At 47.3% G+C, this 16,967-nt stretch overlaps 1 protein-coding gene across 1 annotated transcript in view; it reads right to left on the reverse strand.

Annotated features, from left to right (window-relative positions):
• LOC125147568 (liprin-alpha-1-like) overlaps positions 1 to 9,405 on the reverse strand; it is a 51,611-nt gene extending 42,206 nt beyond the window's left edge. Inside the window, exons 1-5 of the mRNA XM_047824661.1 lie at positions 9,392 to 9,405; positions 9,279 to 9,297; positions 8,953 to 9,004; positions 8,789 to 8,853; positions 7,841 to 7,933 (exon numbers count right to left, since the gene is read on the reverse strand). Coding sequence (XP_047680617.1) covers positions 7,841 to 7,933; positions 8,789 to 8,853; positions 8,953 to 9,004; positions 9,279 to 9,297; positions 9,392 to 9,405 — 243 coding nt within the window. The remainder of the gene's footprint in view (positions 1 to 7,840; positions 7,934 to 8,788; positions 8,854 to 8,952; positions 9,005 to 9,278; positions 9,298 to 9,391) is intronic.
• Between the last annotated feature and the right edge of the window lie 7,562 nt (positions 9,406 to 16,967).

Consider the following 16,967-nt stretch of genomic DNA (forward strand, 5'->3'; position numbering starts at 1 on the left):
GGCCCTTTGTAGCAACACGGATGGAACGGGAGAGCGTGATGCTAAGTGAAATAAGCCATACAGAGAAAGACAGATACCATATGGTTTCACTCTTAGGTGGATCCTGAGAAACTTAACAGAAACCCATGGGGGACAGGAAGAAAACAAAGGAGGTTAGAGTGGGAGAGAGCCAAAGCATAAGAGACTCTTAAAAACTGAGAACAAACGGGGTTGATGGGGGGTGGGAGGGAGGGGAGGGTGGGTGATGGGTATTGAGGAGGGCACCTTTTGGGATGAGCACTGGGTGTTGTATGGAAACCAATTTGACAATAAATTTCATATCCTGAGAAAAAATAAATAAACATAAAAAATTCAACAACATCATGCCAGTCCTTCCCCCTGAGGACACAACGACCCCAGGCCCTTATCTGAAAACCCAACTCCTTACGGGGTAGGTTCTGTCCCAACACCAGCTGCCTGGTGCCTCACCTGGCTCCGCTTCCCCTTCCATCGCTCACAACAAAGCCAAGCTCCTCCTTGACCCCGGCCTTTGGCCTCGGAGTCAGACTGCTGGGAGAGTGCTCGGTCAGCCTCAGCCCCCGAGCGACCTCTCCGGAAAAGGCCTTTCCGGAACCACGGTGCACAAGTAAGCGACATTTCCTCCTAACCCCTTCACTCGTCCAGATACACTCTTCTCAGCTGTGCCTCCACCCCCGTCTCCGAGGAGCACAGCAGCCAGAGCCTGGCGACCACAATGGTGCAGAGTCACAAAAGGGCTCAACAAGGGTGGGTGGTTGTGTCTCTGCAGATGATTCGGGTGCACCAACACAGAAGCCCTTTTTGTGGGGGCTACCCTGTACGCTTGAGGGGCATCCCGCCCCCAGCCTGCTTCAGATTCTGGGTCTCCCTCTGTCTGCCCCTCCCCTGGCCACACTCTCTGTCTCTCTAAATAGTAAATAAACATTATGAAAATTAGGAAACAAACGACACTGATCAAACACTCCCAAAATAACTGCCACTTATGCGATCCACTTCATCTAGTTGCCCTGCCATAGCCAGCCCATCATCACAAAGCCTGCCCTGGGCAGGCACCTGACAGGGGAGGAGGGCGGCCATGGCAGTGGGGATAGGGAGCTGGGAGGCTGACACCATCACCACCCCATGGACGCTGGCTGAGCGTGGGCAAACTGGATGGCCAGTTTAGAAGAACGACGGGTACTAGGCAAGGACTACTGGGTTTTGTTTTCTCCTGTAACAAATGCTGATGACCAAAATGTTTGCTAGGACTTCTCAGTCTTCCCTGGCTTGCTCTTATACATGTGAGTAGCCTGTTAATCACCACATCGTGAACTAGGAAAGATGAGTTCAATTTGAAGCATGTTTGAAGGCATCAAGGAGACCCCGAGGCAGTCACAACTGGAAGGACTGAGGCCCCAACAAAAGGGAAGCCCGCTGAGCCAACTCTAATGTTCAGAGTCCTCTCTCTCCCTCAAGACATGTGAGGATTCTGAATTTCCTCAGGGACTGGAGGCAAGATACCAACGAGCTGCAAAGGAAACCTAACAGAAAGGCAAGCACAAAGTCGCAGCTAACCGAGCTGTGGACAGCACAGGGAGGCACAGAAAATGAGCCCGGCACTCGGCAAGCACTGCCTGAGAAGCTGACCCTTCCATCATCTCATTGTGCTGTGGAGAAAATAACTGGGCTTTGGGACCTAGCATCAAGGACGGGTCGTCGGAAATACTCCAGGCCTCCAAATGGGGACCCTGGAGGTCTACACGGGGGTGGGGGACAGCGTGAGCCCAGCTCACACTGCACCTTACAAAGACTGAGCCCCAGTCTCAACTCACTCACGCCTGAGTGGGCCCAATAACCGCCACACTCGGGGTGTATGGGATGAAATGCTGAAGGAATACAAGCACACGAAGAGCCTCTATGCTTCTCCATACAGTCCAGCACAAAAATAAAAACAAAGAAGAAATGAAAAGACAAGATAAGACAAGACAAAAAAAAAGACAGAAAAGAAAAGAAAAGAAAAAAAGAAGAAGAAAGAAAAGAAAAGAAAAGAAAATGAAAAGGAAAGGAAATGAAGGGAAAGGAAAGGCAAGGCAAGGCAAGGAAATGAAAGGAATGCCTGGGTAGCTCAGTCGGGGAAGCATCCCACTTTGGTTCATGTCATGATCTGACGCTTTATGGTTTGAGTCCCGCGTCGGGCTCTGTGGTGACAGTGAAGAGCCTGGAGCCTGCTTTGGATTCTGTGTCTCCCACTTTGTCTCCCCCTCCCCTCTTCAAGTTTTGTCTCTACCTCTCTCCCTCTCTCAGAAGTAAATAATCTTAAAAAAATTCTTTTAATAAGAAAAGGAAAGAAACAAACAAGCAAACAAAAAAAAGAGAGGCACCTGGATAGCTCAGTCTACTCGTTTAAGTGACCGACACTTGGTTTCGGCTCACGTTTGTTAGTTTGAGCCCTGTGTTGGGCTCTCTACTGACAGAAAACAGCCTCTCCTCAACAGTGTCTCTCTCTCCCCGGTCCTCTACCCCCACCCCTGCTCTCACTTTCTTTCTCCCTCAAGATAAATAGATAAACATAAAAAAAAACAGGTTTTACATCATATCGACCCAAAAAAGAAAGAAGAGAAACAGACCAAGAGGAGACACATAGACTGGAGTTATTGGATGCAAAAGTCAACTGTCCAAAAACCATTCTTGACAAATGGGAAATTTTCAGAGACTCAAAACAGATTCTCAAACTGCAAATTATCGGAGCTAAAATTAAGATCTCCAGGTGCCTGAGTGGCTCAGTTGGTTAAGCATCTGACTTCAGCTCAGGTCATGATCTCGTGATTCGGGAGTTTGAGCCCCGCGTTGGGCTCTGTGCTGACAGTGCAGAGCCTAGAGCCTGCTTCGGCATCTGTGTCTCCCTCTCTCTCTGTTCTTCCCTTGCTCCCAGTCTGTCTAGCTCTCTAACATAATTAAAAGACTAAAAAATCTTGTTAATGGCATTAAGAACTCAGTCTGTGGGTTTCACATCAGACTAGACACAGGTGAATAGACTCAGTGAACTGAAAGATAGTTAGGTAAAAATATATCTAGACCATACACAGAGAAAACGTCCAGAAAATACAGAAGCCCAAAAGACACAGAAGATATGGTACAAAGGTTCAATAGGAACCCACAAAGTAGAGGAAACACAGAATGGGTAGTACCACTTCGCTACAAAGATAAGAATCAAAACTGATAAAAGAACCATGAGAGTGACTCCACAAAGAACACCCGAGGCAAAAAGATGTTAACAGTCATGAGAGGACAAAGATACCGCCTTCCATGGGACAACAACAACAACACTACCAGCTGACTCTTCAAGAAGAGCAAATGAAGCCAGATGATGGATTGGCATGTATGAAAGGTGAACTAAAATAGCCACCAACCTGGAAGTCTTTACCTAACAGAAACATTCTTCACAGTGAAGGCAAAGTAAAGATGTTTTTCAGGCAAAACAGAAGCAAAAACAAAAATAAAAACAGAAACAACAAACAAAAACAACACACACACACACACACACAAACACACACACACACACACACACACACATAAACCATGACTACACATCAACTACAGACACAAACTAAAATCAATATTAAAGCAGCTTGTTGCACCAAAGAAATGTAGTCTCTGAAAGAAATATGAAAAAACAAGGCTTGAAGAACAACGTCACAACAGAAAGGGTAACTATGAGAACAAACCTTCACAAGCATTAAGTGCACGAAACAATGACAACAACGCCAAAATCCATCTAAAACTTAAAAATATTACCCCACAAAAGGCGAAGAGGAGTTCAGTGTGGTTCAAGTGTCAAAGAAAAGAGCAGGGGCGCCTGGGTAGCTCAGTCAGTTGGGTGTCCGACTTTGGCTCAGGTCACGATCTCACGGTTTGTGAGTTGGAGACCCGCGTCAGACTCTGTGCTGATGACTCAGAGCCTGGAGCCTGCTTCAGATTCTGTGTCTCCCTTTCTGCTCTGCCCCTCACCCGATTGTATTATGTCTCTCTCAAAAAACAAATAAATCTTAAAGAAAAGATAAACGGAGAGAGCAGTGTCAGGGAAGCAGTACAAGTCCTGAATCAGGCAGGGGTCAGTTGAAAATGCACCTGCCTCTAGAAATAGATATATTCCAATTACCTAACAGATCAGTGTACAATTAAAAACTCCCTCCTACTTCTAAAGGAAGGCTAGAGACCAAAAGAACACAGAACAGAGGGGACAAAGAAGAAACTAATAATACGGTACGTGTAAACTAACCTATCAGTCATGACACGTGCACAAATGCTGCAAGCAAAAGGTTGACTCTCAAATTCATTAGAAGGAAACTAAGCATACGCTGGTCACAAAGCTACACCTTAAAACATAAGATCACAGACGGCTGGAAGGAAAAGATCCCCAGGCAAACCCTACCGAACAGAAAACTGATGTGGCCACTGGGACCCTCCAAGAAAGTAACCAAAATAGCAAAAAGCTCTACTAGAGACCAAGAGGAACATTTCGCGATGGAAGTTCCATCTACCAAGAGAACAAAACTTCTAAACTCGCATATACCTAATAACGCAATCTCAAAATACAGAAAAATTCACAAACAGAGAAAAGGAAAAAGAGCCACATCCATAAGCACGATGGGAGACTTGACGATACATCTCTCAGTATCTGACAGAACTGACGACAATAGAAAACTCAAGGCAGTGGGACGGGGCTGTCCAATATGCGGTCACGTGCTCTATTGCAAGTACTTAAAACGCGGCTCCTCAAAGTGCGACATGTGGAAAGTATAAAATGCACACCACATTTTAAAGACAACGTGATAAAAGAGAATTCAAAATCATTCATAATTTTTGCTCACACCGGCTATACACTGAAATGATATTTTGGATGTGGCTCTTAGTTATATTAGGAAACTCATTCTCGCCTATTCCTTACTTGGTTTCAAGTGGTTACTAAAATCTGAATTCTGTCATTAACAAACTTCATCTAACCTATAAATAGAGACTACTGCATTCCCCCAATACACATTATTTTCACGTGCCCGAGGAACAGTTCATGAAAACGAATATATGCCAGGCCATTAGGAAAGTCAGCTCATCTCAAAGGACTGAAATACTGCAGGGCATATTTAGGGATTGCATTAGATTCACAGTTCAATTCCCCCAACAATTCATCACGCCCACAGTGATGGGATGAAGACAGGGAGACTTCCGGTGATGACCAGTCCTGGGCGGCTGAGAGAGCACTGTCACCCCTGCCACCACAGGAGGACAGGGAGAAGCAGGCTGTTGATGAATCAGGAAGCTGACTCTCACCTGACCCTGAATGTGTAGATGCCTTGATCTTGAGAACTTCCCAGTCTCCTCAATTGTAGGAAAGAAGTTTCTGTTCCTTATCAGGCAACCAGTCTATGGTATTTTGTTACAACCACCCCAAAACACCGAGACAGATACCTTCATGGAATTAAGCTAGAAATCCGCACAAAGAGAACGAGAAAATCCCCGAAACATCAAGATGTCTTCTGCTCCTAAACATTGTGATGAATTAAGAAAAAGATGCCACAATGAAAGTTAGGAAATAGTTTCACATAAAAGATAATAAACATTTGGCTTATCAAAACTTGTGAGATCGGTAAAGGTGTGCTTAAAGGGAGACTCATAGCTTTAGAATACATATATCATAGGATAGCTCAGTTGCTTGGTGACCAACTCTTGATTTTGGCTCAGGGTATGATCCCACGGCCACAAGATCAATCCCCATCCTGGCTCCACACTGAGTGAGGAGCCTGCTCGAGATTCTCTCCCTCTCTCTCTCTCTCTCTCCCTCTCCCTCTCCCTCTCCCTCTCCCTCTCCCTCTCCCTCTCTGTCTGACCCTCTGCCCTGCTCATGCTCTCATTCTAAATTGAATCAACACACTAATGTAAGCAAATAAATACAATACACATACTGGAAAGGAACAAAGGCTAAAAATCAAATGAAGGATTTAGTTCAAGAACTACAAGATGGGACAGCAAACAATCACCAAGTAGATGGAAAACAAAAGGGGAGAAATCAGTGCTGCAGGAAACAAATAGTAAATGACAGAAATCAGAAAAGCCCAAGTTGGTTCTATGAAAAAGAAACAAAGCACAAAGTCCCAATATCAAGAAGTTCTAAAGCCAATATCACACCAGATGCTGCAGATAGGAGGGCTATTAGAAACCAGTTGACACTTACTCCTTGGAAAGTTTGGGAGGTCAGAGCAAATTCCTAGAAAACAAAACGCCTCATCTAAATAGACACAAGAAGATATGGGAAATCAGAAAAATCCTATTTCCACTTAAGAAAGGAATCTGCAATGAAAACCCTTCTCACAAGGAAAACCCTACACCAGCTGTTGGCCTAGCATTTCTTCCCAAAAGAAAAGAACACACACAAAAACTCTTCTGGGAAAGCACAAGGAGTGCTTCTTCCTACGTTGTTTTAGGAGGCCAGCACGACCTGTAACCCAAACCCCAGCAAGGACAGCACAACAGGGTGCAAGGGAACACCCACCTCTCTCTTGAATACACATGCAAGGATCCAAAGCACACTATTTACAAATGGAATCCAGTGAAGAGAGAATGCATAGACATGAGGTTTGATTTATTCTAAATGGGCAAAAGTTGTTTTAAGTTACCACAACATTGAAACAAATCACTTGTCCCCAAAGATGCACAAAACACATTTCAGAAAATTTAGTATTATTATTTCTTTGATGATTGTTAAAAAATCAGAGCAAACTAAAAATAGAGGAGAATTTTCATGTTTTGATCCAACTATCTACCAGTAATGCCACGGAAAGTGTCATATGTAGTGGTAAAATACTGAACTCTTTGGGGCACCTGAGTGGCTTCTAGTCAGTGAAGCGTCTGACCCTTGATTTCAGCTCAGGCCAAGATCTCACGGTTCATGAGTTCAAGCCTCGCATCAGACTCTGTGCTGACAGTGCGGAGTCTGCTTGGGATCCACTCGCTTTCCCCCCTCTCACTCCCCTTCCCATGCATGCTCTCTAAAGAAAGAAAGAAAGAAAGAAACTTTAAAAAATATTAAGTATACAAAACATTAGGAAAACCTTCTCACTCGTATCTGGAAGGAGACAAGGACACCTACTCTCACCACTTCCATTCAACACAGTACTGGAGGCCCTAGCCAATCCAAGGCAAGAAACATACAAATGGTTATACTATTGGATAGAAACAAAAGAAACTTACCACAAGGCAACACAGAGAATGTAAGGCAGACATACACAAGAATGTGAAAACCTCTGCCATTCACAGATGGATTCCACACACATACAAAGAACTCATTCAAATCAACAAAGACCAAAACACACAACCTAAACACCAAGTGGCTTCCAAAAGGCAATTATTATACAAAAGAAACACGTAAGTGGCCAAGACACACACAGGGGCGGGTCCCACGAATACACCATACCTCCCAGCACTTGAGCCCCAGCAACCAGCTAACACACAAGAAGAGGCAATACCAGGCATCAGCCAGCCCTGAGCTCCCACATACTGTTGCTCTAGGGGAACAGACACGTGCCACCACTCACGCTCTGCTCCTCCAAGGCAACCGAATACGGTGCATGTGGATCTGCAGGCAGCCTCTGCACAAACCAGAGCACCCACAGGAGAAAGAATAAACCGTGCTGTGCTCACACACTGGGCCTTTGACAGCAGGGGAGGACCCGCAGAGCCACGCAAGGAAAGCAGGTGCATTGCGCACACACAGCGCTCAAGGGTGAGCTCAACATGAAGCGAAGAACAAGCCAAAGCCATCGCTGGTGAAAGTCAAGACCGTGGTTACCTTTGGAGGACGTTCGGTGGGAGTCAGTAGGAGGTAGGAAGCACGGTAAGGTTCCATTTCTTCATCCAGGTAGTGGTTCCAAGAATGTGTTCGCTGAGTGGAAGATATGGAAGATCAGCTGAAAGTAGTGGCCTAGGATGTTCCAAACGTCCACCGCGTGCCACACAGAAATGCAGCTCTGTGCGGGCTGCTAACCCCCAAGAGAAGCAAGGAAGCCCCACCCATCTGAGTGCAGAATCAGGAAAGAGCATCCAGACACCCCAGGAGCTACTGCCACACCCTCCTCGCCTCCAGCTGTTCATCTGGGGGAGTCCACATCACCTTCCTAAACATAATTGGCCACAAGACACTGAATGCAGAAGCAGCTGGAAGAATAAAGATCTTGCACTAAGCCAATGCCAATGCCAATGCCATGCTTCTACACAGCGTTGTTCTGAAAATGTATGTATTTTTTGCATGAAAGGTATGAGTACGTTAATCTGTACTAATTTATCGTCTTTAAGTGAATTCATCACATGTGAGATGCTCGGATTTGGTTTGGTTTCCTTAATGTTTGTTTTAGAGAGAGAAACACACGGCACGTGAGGGGAGGGACAGAGGGAGAGGGACACAGAGAATCTGAGACAAGTCCAGGCTGGCAGCTGGCAGCACACAGCCCCACATGGGGCTCTAAACCATCAAATGTCACATCACCACCTGAGCCAGAGTCGGACCCTTAACACAGAGAGCCACCCGGACGGCCACTTCAATTCTCGGTTTAACCTCACCACAGAAGAGATCAAGAGACACAATCCCCACACACGAAGGCTCTCTGGGGCCCTCAATAATCCCCTGATGTCCAAGTGTCCCGACACCACCGAGTCTGAGAAACACTGACCCAGGGAACAAATGACACTCTCCCCTTCTTCTCCTCAACTTCCCAATTTCTATAGGGTTTCCCCAATTCACCAGACTCTCTAGGGCCTGGCCCACAGGACATAAGGGCCTAATCGGCCTTTGTTCGTGGCAGCCGCCTCAGGGGACAGAACGTGTGAAACCTGTGCGGGGTCAGGGGACGGACAAGGCAGAAGGTCTCCGACAGCCTCTGCGAGGGCAGGCGGCACACTCCTTACACGACAGCCGCAGCTGAGGCGGGCACCCGGAGAAGCTCCCAGAAGCCACTACCTGCAGGGAGAAGGGCCCTTACCGCCTGCCGAGCAGTTAAGCCAGCACTGCCACGGGAGGCGCTCCCACACACACCCCACCGCCACAGAGCGGCCACCATGACTCACGAGAGCCTGCGGGCGTCCACACGGACAGGCCAGCCTTCCGCCCGAGGGTGGCCAAATGCTGTCCCCCAAGTGAACAGAACCAGGGCGCCCCGAGCCAGCCGGCCTCTCACGGCTGGCACTGTGGCCTCTGCGGGAGTCCGAGCGGCGCTGGGTCCACCAGAACTCACCTGCCTCGATCGGGACGGTCTTTGGAGAAACAGGGGCCCCAGGGCGACATCCTCCTAGGTGGAAGACTTCTAGCAAGGGGGAAGCCTGATGCTCAGAAGAGCACCTCCCTCACCCCCCACAGCGCATGCGGGCTCCTACCGCCTGCAAGAGCCGCCGGCCTCCCGCCCACCTCTCCGCCTGGCAAATGCGCTGTGGCACCAGCACCAACGGAAACTACTGTGTCAGGGCGGAAAGACTACCGTGTGGGACGCTGCACCCGCCCGGACGCACTGGGGTACAACGTCAGAGGCGAACCCGATCTCAGCTGCGGACCTTGGGCGATGGACACACATCAGCACAGGTTTGGGGCTGTGACAAAGGCCTCGCCCTGGTGGGGGGTTCGGATACCTGCTCAGGGGAGAGGCTGTGCCTCAGTAAGGGCAGGTATGTGTGTGAAATCTCTGGAGGATCCTCTCACCTTTGCTAAAACTGCTCTAGAAAAGTAGGCAAGAAGCCAAAACCACCCCCAAAAATATGCATGGGCGGGCCTCCGTGCAATCACGGAGCTTAGCCTGTAGCACAAGCCTGTTACCTTGGAATCACTGTCTTCTTTATCCACTGATAGGATGGCAAGGGAAAACAGTGAACTCCAGAAGCTTTCCCTCTGTTTCTGAAGTAAGAACACAGGCATCTTGCCTTTGGGTTCCCACGGTAGATGACGGAGGCTTCCCTTTGCCGTACCCTTATGTGTTTCATATCTATCCATATCTTATTCCTGAGACCATCAGCTTGCCAGGGAGTTGTCCTAGTCATTGCATCCTAAGATTTATCTCATTTTCTGGACCACATGCTTCCCTGGGGAATTCCATCAGACATCTAAAGCAGTTAATATCTATGCTTCTCAAGCTGTTCCACAGAATAGAAATGGAAGGAAAACTTCCAGACTCATTCTACAAAGACAGCTTTACTTTGATTCCCAAACCAGACAGAGATCCAGAAAAAAAAAAAAAAAAGACTACTACAAGACAATATGCCTGATGAATGAGAATACAAAAATTCTCAACAAGATACTGGCAAATCAAACGCACAGCATATGAAAAGAATTTTTCACCATGATCAAGTAGGATTCCTATCTGGGCTATAGGGCTGGTTCAATATTTGCAAATCAACCAATAGGATACATCACATTAAGAAAATCACAGGCAAGAACCACATGATCCTGTCAATACAGGCAGAGAAAGCATTTGAAAAAACATAGCATCCTTTCTTAATAAAAACCCTCAAGAAAGTCAGAATAGAAGGAACATATGAAAACATCTTAAAAGCCACGTAAGTTACAAGCCCACAGCTCATATAATTCTACTGGGGATAAACTGAAAACTTTCCCCCTGAGATCAGGAACATGACAGGCATGTCCACTGTCACCACTGTTGTTGAACATAGGTTTGCAATTCCTAGAACCAGCAATCAGACAACAAAATGAAATAAATGGCATCACAATGGCAAAGATGAAGTCAAACGTTCACTCTTCACAGACCATATCATACTCTACCTGGAAAACCTGACAGAATCCACCAAAAGTCTCCTCGAACTGATACATCCATTCAGCAAACTCACAGGGTACAAAAGCAATGTACAAAAACCCATCGCATTTTACTATACCAATAACAACGAAACAGAAAGACAACTAAAGAAACTGATCACATTCATAGTTGCACCAGGACCATAAAATACCTATCAATAACCTAAAAATATGAATGAACCAATCCAAAGATATAAAAGTTCTGTATGCTAAAAACTATACAAGGGTTATGAAGGAAATTGAAGAAGACAAAAAGAAATGGAAAAACATTCCAATTTCATGGATTCGAAGAATGAATATTGTTAAAATGTCAATACCACCCAAAGCAATCTACACCTTCAATGCAATCCCCATCAAAATCATGCCACCATTCTTTCCAAAGCTAGAACAAATAATGCTAACATGTGTATGGAACCACAAAAGACCCCGAATATACAAAGTAATATTCAAGAAGAACACCAAAGCAGGAGGCATCACAGTCCCAGAATGTAGCCTCTGCTACAAACCTGTAATCATCAAGACAGTATGGAATGGGCACACAAACAGACACATAGGCCAGTGGAACAGAATAGAGAAGCCAGATTCAGACCCACAAATGTATGGCCCACTAATCTTCCACCAAGCATGAAAGAGTATCCAATGGAAAAAAACCAGACTCTTTAACCACTGGTGCTGGGAGAACTGGACAGCAACATGCTGAAGAATGAAACTAGATCACTTTCTTACAGCATACACAAAAATGAACTCAAAATGGATAAAGGACCTGAATGTGAGACACGAAACCTTTAAAACCCGAGAGGAGAAAGCAGGACAAAACCTCTCCGACCTCAGCTGTGGCAATTTCTTACATGACACGTCTCCAAAGGCAATGGAATTAAAAGCAAAAATGAACTATTGGGACCTTATCAAGATAAACACCCTCTGCACTGCAAAGGAAACAAGCAACAAAACAAAAAGACAACAGATGAAATGGGAAAAGATGTTTGCAATTGACGTATCAGACACAGGGCTAGTATCCAAACACCTATAAAGAGCTCACCAAACGCCACACCTGAAAACAAATAATCGGGTGATGAAATGGGCACAAGACATGAATAGGTACTTTTCGAAAGAAGACATCCAGATGGCCAACAGACATATGACAAGATACTCAGCGTCACTCCTCATCAGAGAAATACAAATCAAAACCACACTGAGATTCCACCTCACATCGGTCAGAGTGGCGGAAATGAACAAATCAGGACACTATAGATGCTGAAGAGGATGGGGAGAAACAGGAACCCTCATGCATTGTTGGTGGGAAGAAAAACTGGTGCAGCCACTCTGGAAACACTGTGGAGGTTCCTCACCACATTAAATATAGATCTACCCTATGACGCAACCATAGCACTGCTAGAATTCAGGGGATTCAGGAGTGCCGATGCACAGGGGACTCGTACCCCAATGTTTATAGCAGCGTTGTCAACAATAGCCACATGATGGAAAGAGCCTAAATGCCCGTCAATGGACAAATGGATAAAGAAGATGAGGTTTCTATATACAATGGAATACTACTTGGCAATGAGAAAAGATGAAATCTGGCCATTTGTGGCAACGTGGAAGGAACTGCAGGGTGTTCTGCCAAGTGAAATAAGTCAGGCAGAGAAAGACAGATACCATATGTTTTCATTCATATGTGGATCCTGAGAAACTTCACAGGAGACCAGAGGGGAGGGGAATGGGGGAAACAAGTTGCAGAGAGGGAAGGAGGCATACCAGAAGAGACTCTTAAATACTGAAACAAACTGAGGGTTGATGGGGGGTGGGGGAGAGGGGAAAGTGGGTGATGGCCATGGAGGAGGGCACCTGTGGGGATGAGCACTGGGTGTTGAATGGAAACCAATTTGACAATAAATTATATTGAATACAAGAAACAACAAAAGATGCTCAAAGTCACTCCTCATCAGGGGACTACAAAGCAAAACCACACTGAGATGCCACCTCACACGGATCAGAGTGTGTCTGTGGGTGGGCAGTCAGCACTGCTGCTTTGCTGGGACACAGTGCTTCCTCCAAAAGCGACAAGGGGTGGGGGGTCTCACGCTTTGGGAAACATGCACAATCAGGAGCAGCGAGGCTCCAACGTAGCTCAGGGTGTCCCGAAGCTGGCCCAAACGTGGCCCATTAGCGTCACTGGGGCTCTTACAGGCTCCCGAGCCTCTGTCTGTGGATGAGGAGGGGGGTGGGGGAGGGGCTTGGAAAGAGCACAGACTTGGGTTATGATTGCAAGGAGGCCCGCCCATGCATATTTTTGGGGGTGGTTTTGGCTTCTTGCCTACTTTTCTAGAGCAGTTTTAGCAAATGTGAGAGGATCCTCCAGAGATTTCACACACATACCTGCCCTTACTGAGGCACAGCCTCTCCCCTGAGCAGGTATCCGAACCCCCCACCAGGGCGAGGCCTTTGTCACAGCCCCAAACCTGTGCTGATGTGTGTCCATCGCCCAAGGTCCGCAGCTGAGATTGGGTTCGCCTCTGACGTTGTACCCCAGTGCGTCCGGGCGGGTGTGTGTTGAGGAGTCTCTGCCGGTGCAGCGCCCCACACGGTAGTCTTTCCGCCCTGACACAGTAGTTTCCGTTGATGCTGGTGCCACAGCGCATTTGCCAGGCGGAGAGGTGGGCGGGAGGCCGTCGGCTCTTGCAGGCGGTAGGAGCCCGCATGCGCTGTGGGGGGTGAGGGAGGTGCTCTTCTGAGCATCAGGCTTCTATCTTGGTAGAAGTCTTCCACCTAGGAGGATGTCGCCCTGGGGCCCCTGTTTCTCCGAAGACCGTCCCGATCGAGGCAGGTGAGTTCTGGTGGACCCAGCGCCGCTCGGACTCCCGCAGAGGCCACAGTGCCAGCCGTGAGAGGCCGGGTGGCTCGGGGCGCCCTGGTTCTGTTCACTTGGGGGACAGCATTTGGCCACCCTCGGGCAGAAGGCGGGCCTGTCCTTGTGGACGCCCACAGGCTCTCGTGAGTCATGGTGGCCGCTCTGTGGCGGTGGGGTGTGTGTGGGAGCGCCTCCCGTGGCAGTGCTGGCTTAACTGCTCGGCAGGCGGTAAAGGCCCTTCTCCCTGCAGGTAGTGGCTTCTGGGAGCTTCTCCGGGTGCCCGCCTCAGCTGCGGCTGTCGTGTAAGGAGTGTGCCGCCTGCCCTCGCAGAGGCTGTCGGAGACCTTCCCGCCTTGTCCGTCCCCTGACCCCACACAGGCTGCACACGTTCTGTCCCCCGAGGCGGCTGCCACGAACAAAGGCCGCCTTAGGCCCTTGCGTCCTGTGGGCCAGGCCCTAGAGTCTGGTGAGCTGGGGAAACCCTATAGAAATTGGGAAGTTGACGAGAAGAAGGGGAGAGTGCCCTTTTTTCCCTGGGTCAGTGTTTTTCAGACTCGGTGGTGTCGGGACACTTGGACATCAGGGGATTATTGAGGGCCCCAGAGAGCCTTTGAGTGTGGGGGTTGTGTCTCTTGATCTCTACTGTGGTGAGGTTAAACCGAGAATTGACTCGGGCGTCTGGGTGGCTCTCTGTGTTAAGGGTCCGACTCTGGCTCAGGTGGTGATATCACAGTTGATAGTTTAGAGCCCCATGTGGGGCTGTGTGCTGCCAGCTGCCAGCCTGGACTTGTCTCAGATTCTCTGTGTCCCTCTCCCTCTGTCCCTCCCCTCACGTGCCGTGTGTTTCTCTCTCTAAAACAAACATTAAGGAAACCAAACCAAATCCGAGCATCTCACATGTGATGAATTCACTTAAAGACAATAAATTAGTACAGATTAACGTACTCATACCTTTCATGCAAAAAATACGTACATTTTCAGAACAACGCTGTGTAGAAGCATGGCATTGGCATTGGCATTGGCTTAGTGCAAGATCTTTATTCTTCCAGCTGCTTCTGCATTCAGTGTCTTGTGGCCAATTATGTTTAGGAAGGTGATGTGGACTCCCCCAGATGAACAGCTGGAGGCGAGGAGGGTGTGGCGGTAGCTCCTGGGGTGTCTGGATGCTCTTTCCTGATTCCGCACTCAGATGGGTGGGGCTTCCTTGCTTCTCTTGGGGGTTAGCAGCCCGCACAGAGCTGCATTTTTGTGTGGCACGCGGTGGACGTTTGGAACATCCTAGACCACTACTTTCAGCTGATCTTCCATATCTTCCACTCAGCGAACACATTCTTGGAACCACTACCTGGATGAAGAAATGGAACCTTACCGTGCTTCCTACCTCCTACTGACTCCCACCGAACGTCCTCCAAAGGTAACCACGGTCTTGACTTTCACCAGCGATGGCTTTGGCTTGTTCTTCGCTTCATGTTGAGCTCACCCTTGAGCGCTGTGTGTGCGCAATGCACCTGCTTTCCTTGCGTGGCTGTGCTGGTCCTCCCCTGCTGTCAAAGGCCCAGTGTGTGAGCACAGCACGGTTTATTCTTTCTCCTGTGGGTGCTCCGGTTTGTGCAGAGGCTGCCTGCAGATCCACATGCATCGTATTGGGATGCCTTGGAGGAGCAGGGCGTGAGTGATGGCACGTGTCTGTTCCCCTCAAGCAACAGCGTACGGGAGCTCAAGGCTGGCTGATGCCTGGTATTGCTTCTACTCGTGTGTTAGCTGGTTGCTGGGGCTCAAGTGCTGGGAGGTATGGTGTATTCGTGGGACCCGCCCCTGTGTGTGTCTTGGCCACTTACGTGTTTCTTTTGTATAATAATTGCCTTTTGGAAGCCACTTTTTGATTAGGTTGTGTGTTTTGGTTTTTGTTGATTTGAATGAGTTCTTTCTACGTGTGTGGAATCCATCTGTGAATGGCAGAGGTTTTCACATTCTTGTGTATGTCTGCCTTACATTCTCTGCGTTGGCTTGTGGTAAGTTTCTTTTGTTTCTATCCAATAGTATAACCATTTGTATGTTTCTTGCCTTGGATTGGCTAGGGCCTCCAGTACTGTGTTGAATGGAAGTGGTGAGAGTAGGTGTCCTTGTCTCCTTCCAGATACGAGTGAGAAGGTTTTCCTAATGTTTTGTATACTTAATATTTTTTAAAGTTTCTTTCTTTCTTTCTTTCTTTAGAGAGCATGCATGGGAAGGGGAGTGAGAGGGGGGAAAGCGAGTGGATCCCAAGCAGACTCCGCACTGTCAGCACAGAGTCTGATGCGAGGCTTGAACTCATGAACCGTGAGATCATGGCCTGAGCTGAAATCAAGAGTCAGACGCTTCACCGACTAGAAGCCACTCAGGTGCCCCAAAGAGTTCAGTATTTTAACACTACATATGACACTTTCCGTGGCATTACTAGTAGATAGTTGTATCAAAACATGAAAATTCTCCTCTGTTTTTAGTTTGCTCTGATTTTTTAACAATCATCAAAGAAATAATAATACTAAATTTTCTGAAATGTGTTTTGTGCATCTTTGGGGACAAGTGATTTGTTTCAATGTTGTGGTTTAACTTAAAACAACTTTTGCCCGTCTAGAATAAATCAAACATCATGTCTATGCATTCTCTCTTCACTGGATTCCATTTGTAAATAGTGTGCTTTGGATCCTTGCATGTGTATTCAAGAGAGAGGTGGGTGTTCCCTTGCACCCTGTTGTGCTGTCCTTGCTGGGTTTGGGTTACAGGTCGTGCTGGCCTCCTAAAACAACGTAGGAAGAAGCACTCCTTGTGCTTTCCCAGAAGAGTTTTTGTGTGTGTTCTTTTCTTTTGGGAAGAAGTGCTAGGCCAACAGCTGGTGTAGGGTTTTCCTTGTGAGAAGGGTTTTCATTGCAGATTCCTTTCTTAAGTGGAAATAGGATTTTTCTGATTTCCCATATCTTCTTGTGTCTATTTAGATGAGGCATTTTGTTTTCTAGGAATTTGCTCTGACCTCCCAAACTTTCCAAGGAATAAGTGTCAACTGGTTTCTAATAGCCCTCCTATGTGCAGCATCTGGTGTGATATTGGCTTTAGAACTTCTTGATATTGGGACTTTGTGCTTTATTTCTTTTTCATAGAACCAACTTGGGCTTTTCTGATTTCTGTCATTTACTATTTGTTTCCTGCAGCACTGATTTCTGCCCTTTTGTTTTCCATCTACTTGGTGATTGTTTGCTGTCCCATCTTGTAGTTCTTGAACTAAATCCTTCATTTGATTTT

The sequence above is a fragment of the Prionailurus viverrinus genome, chromosome D2 (genome assembly GCF_022837055.1).
Source record: "Prionailurus viverrinus isolate Anna chromosome D2, UM_Priviv_1.0, whole genome shotgun sequence".
In the NCBI taxonomy this organism is placed as follows: Eukaryota; Metazoa; Chordata; class Mammalia; order Carnivora; family Felidae; genus Prionailurus; species Prionailurus viverrinus.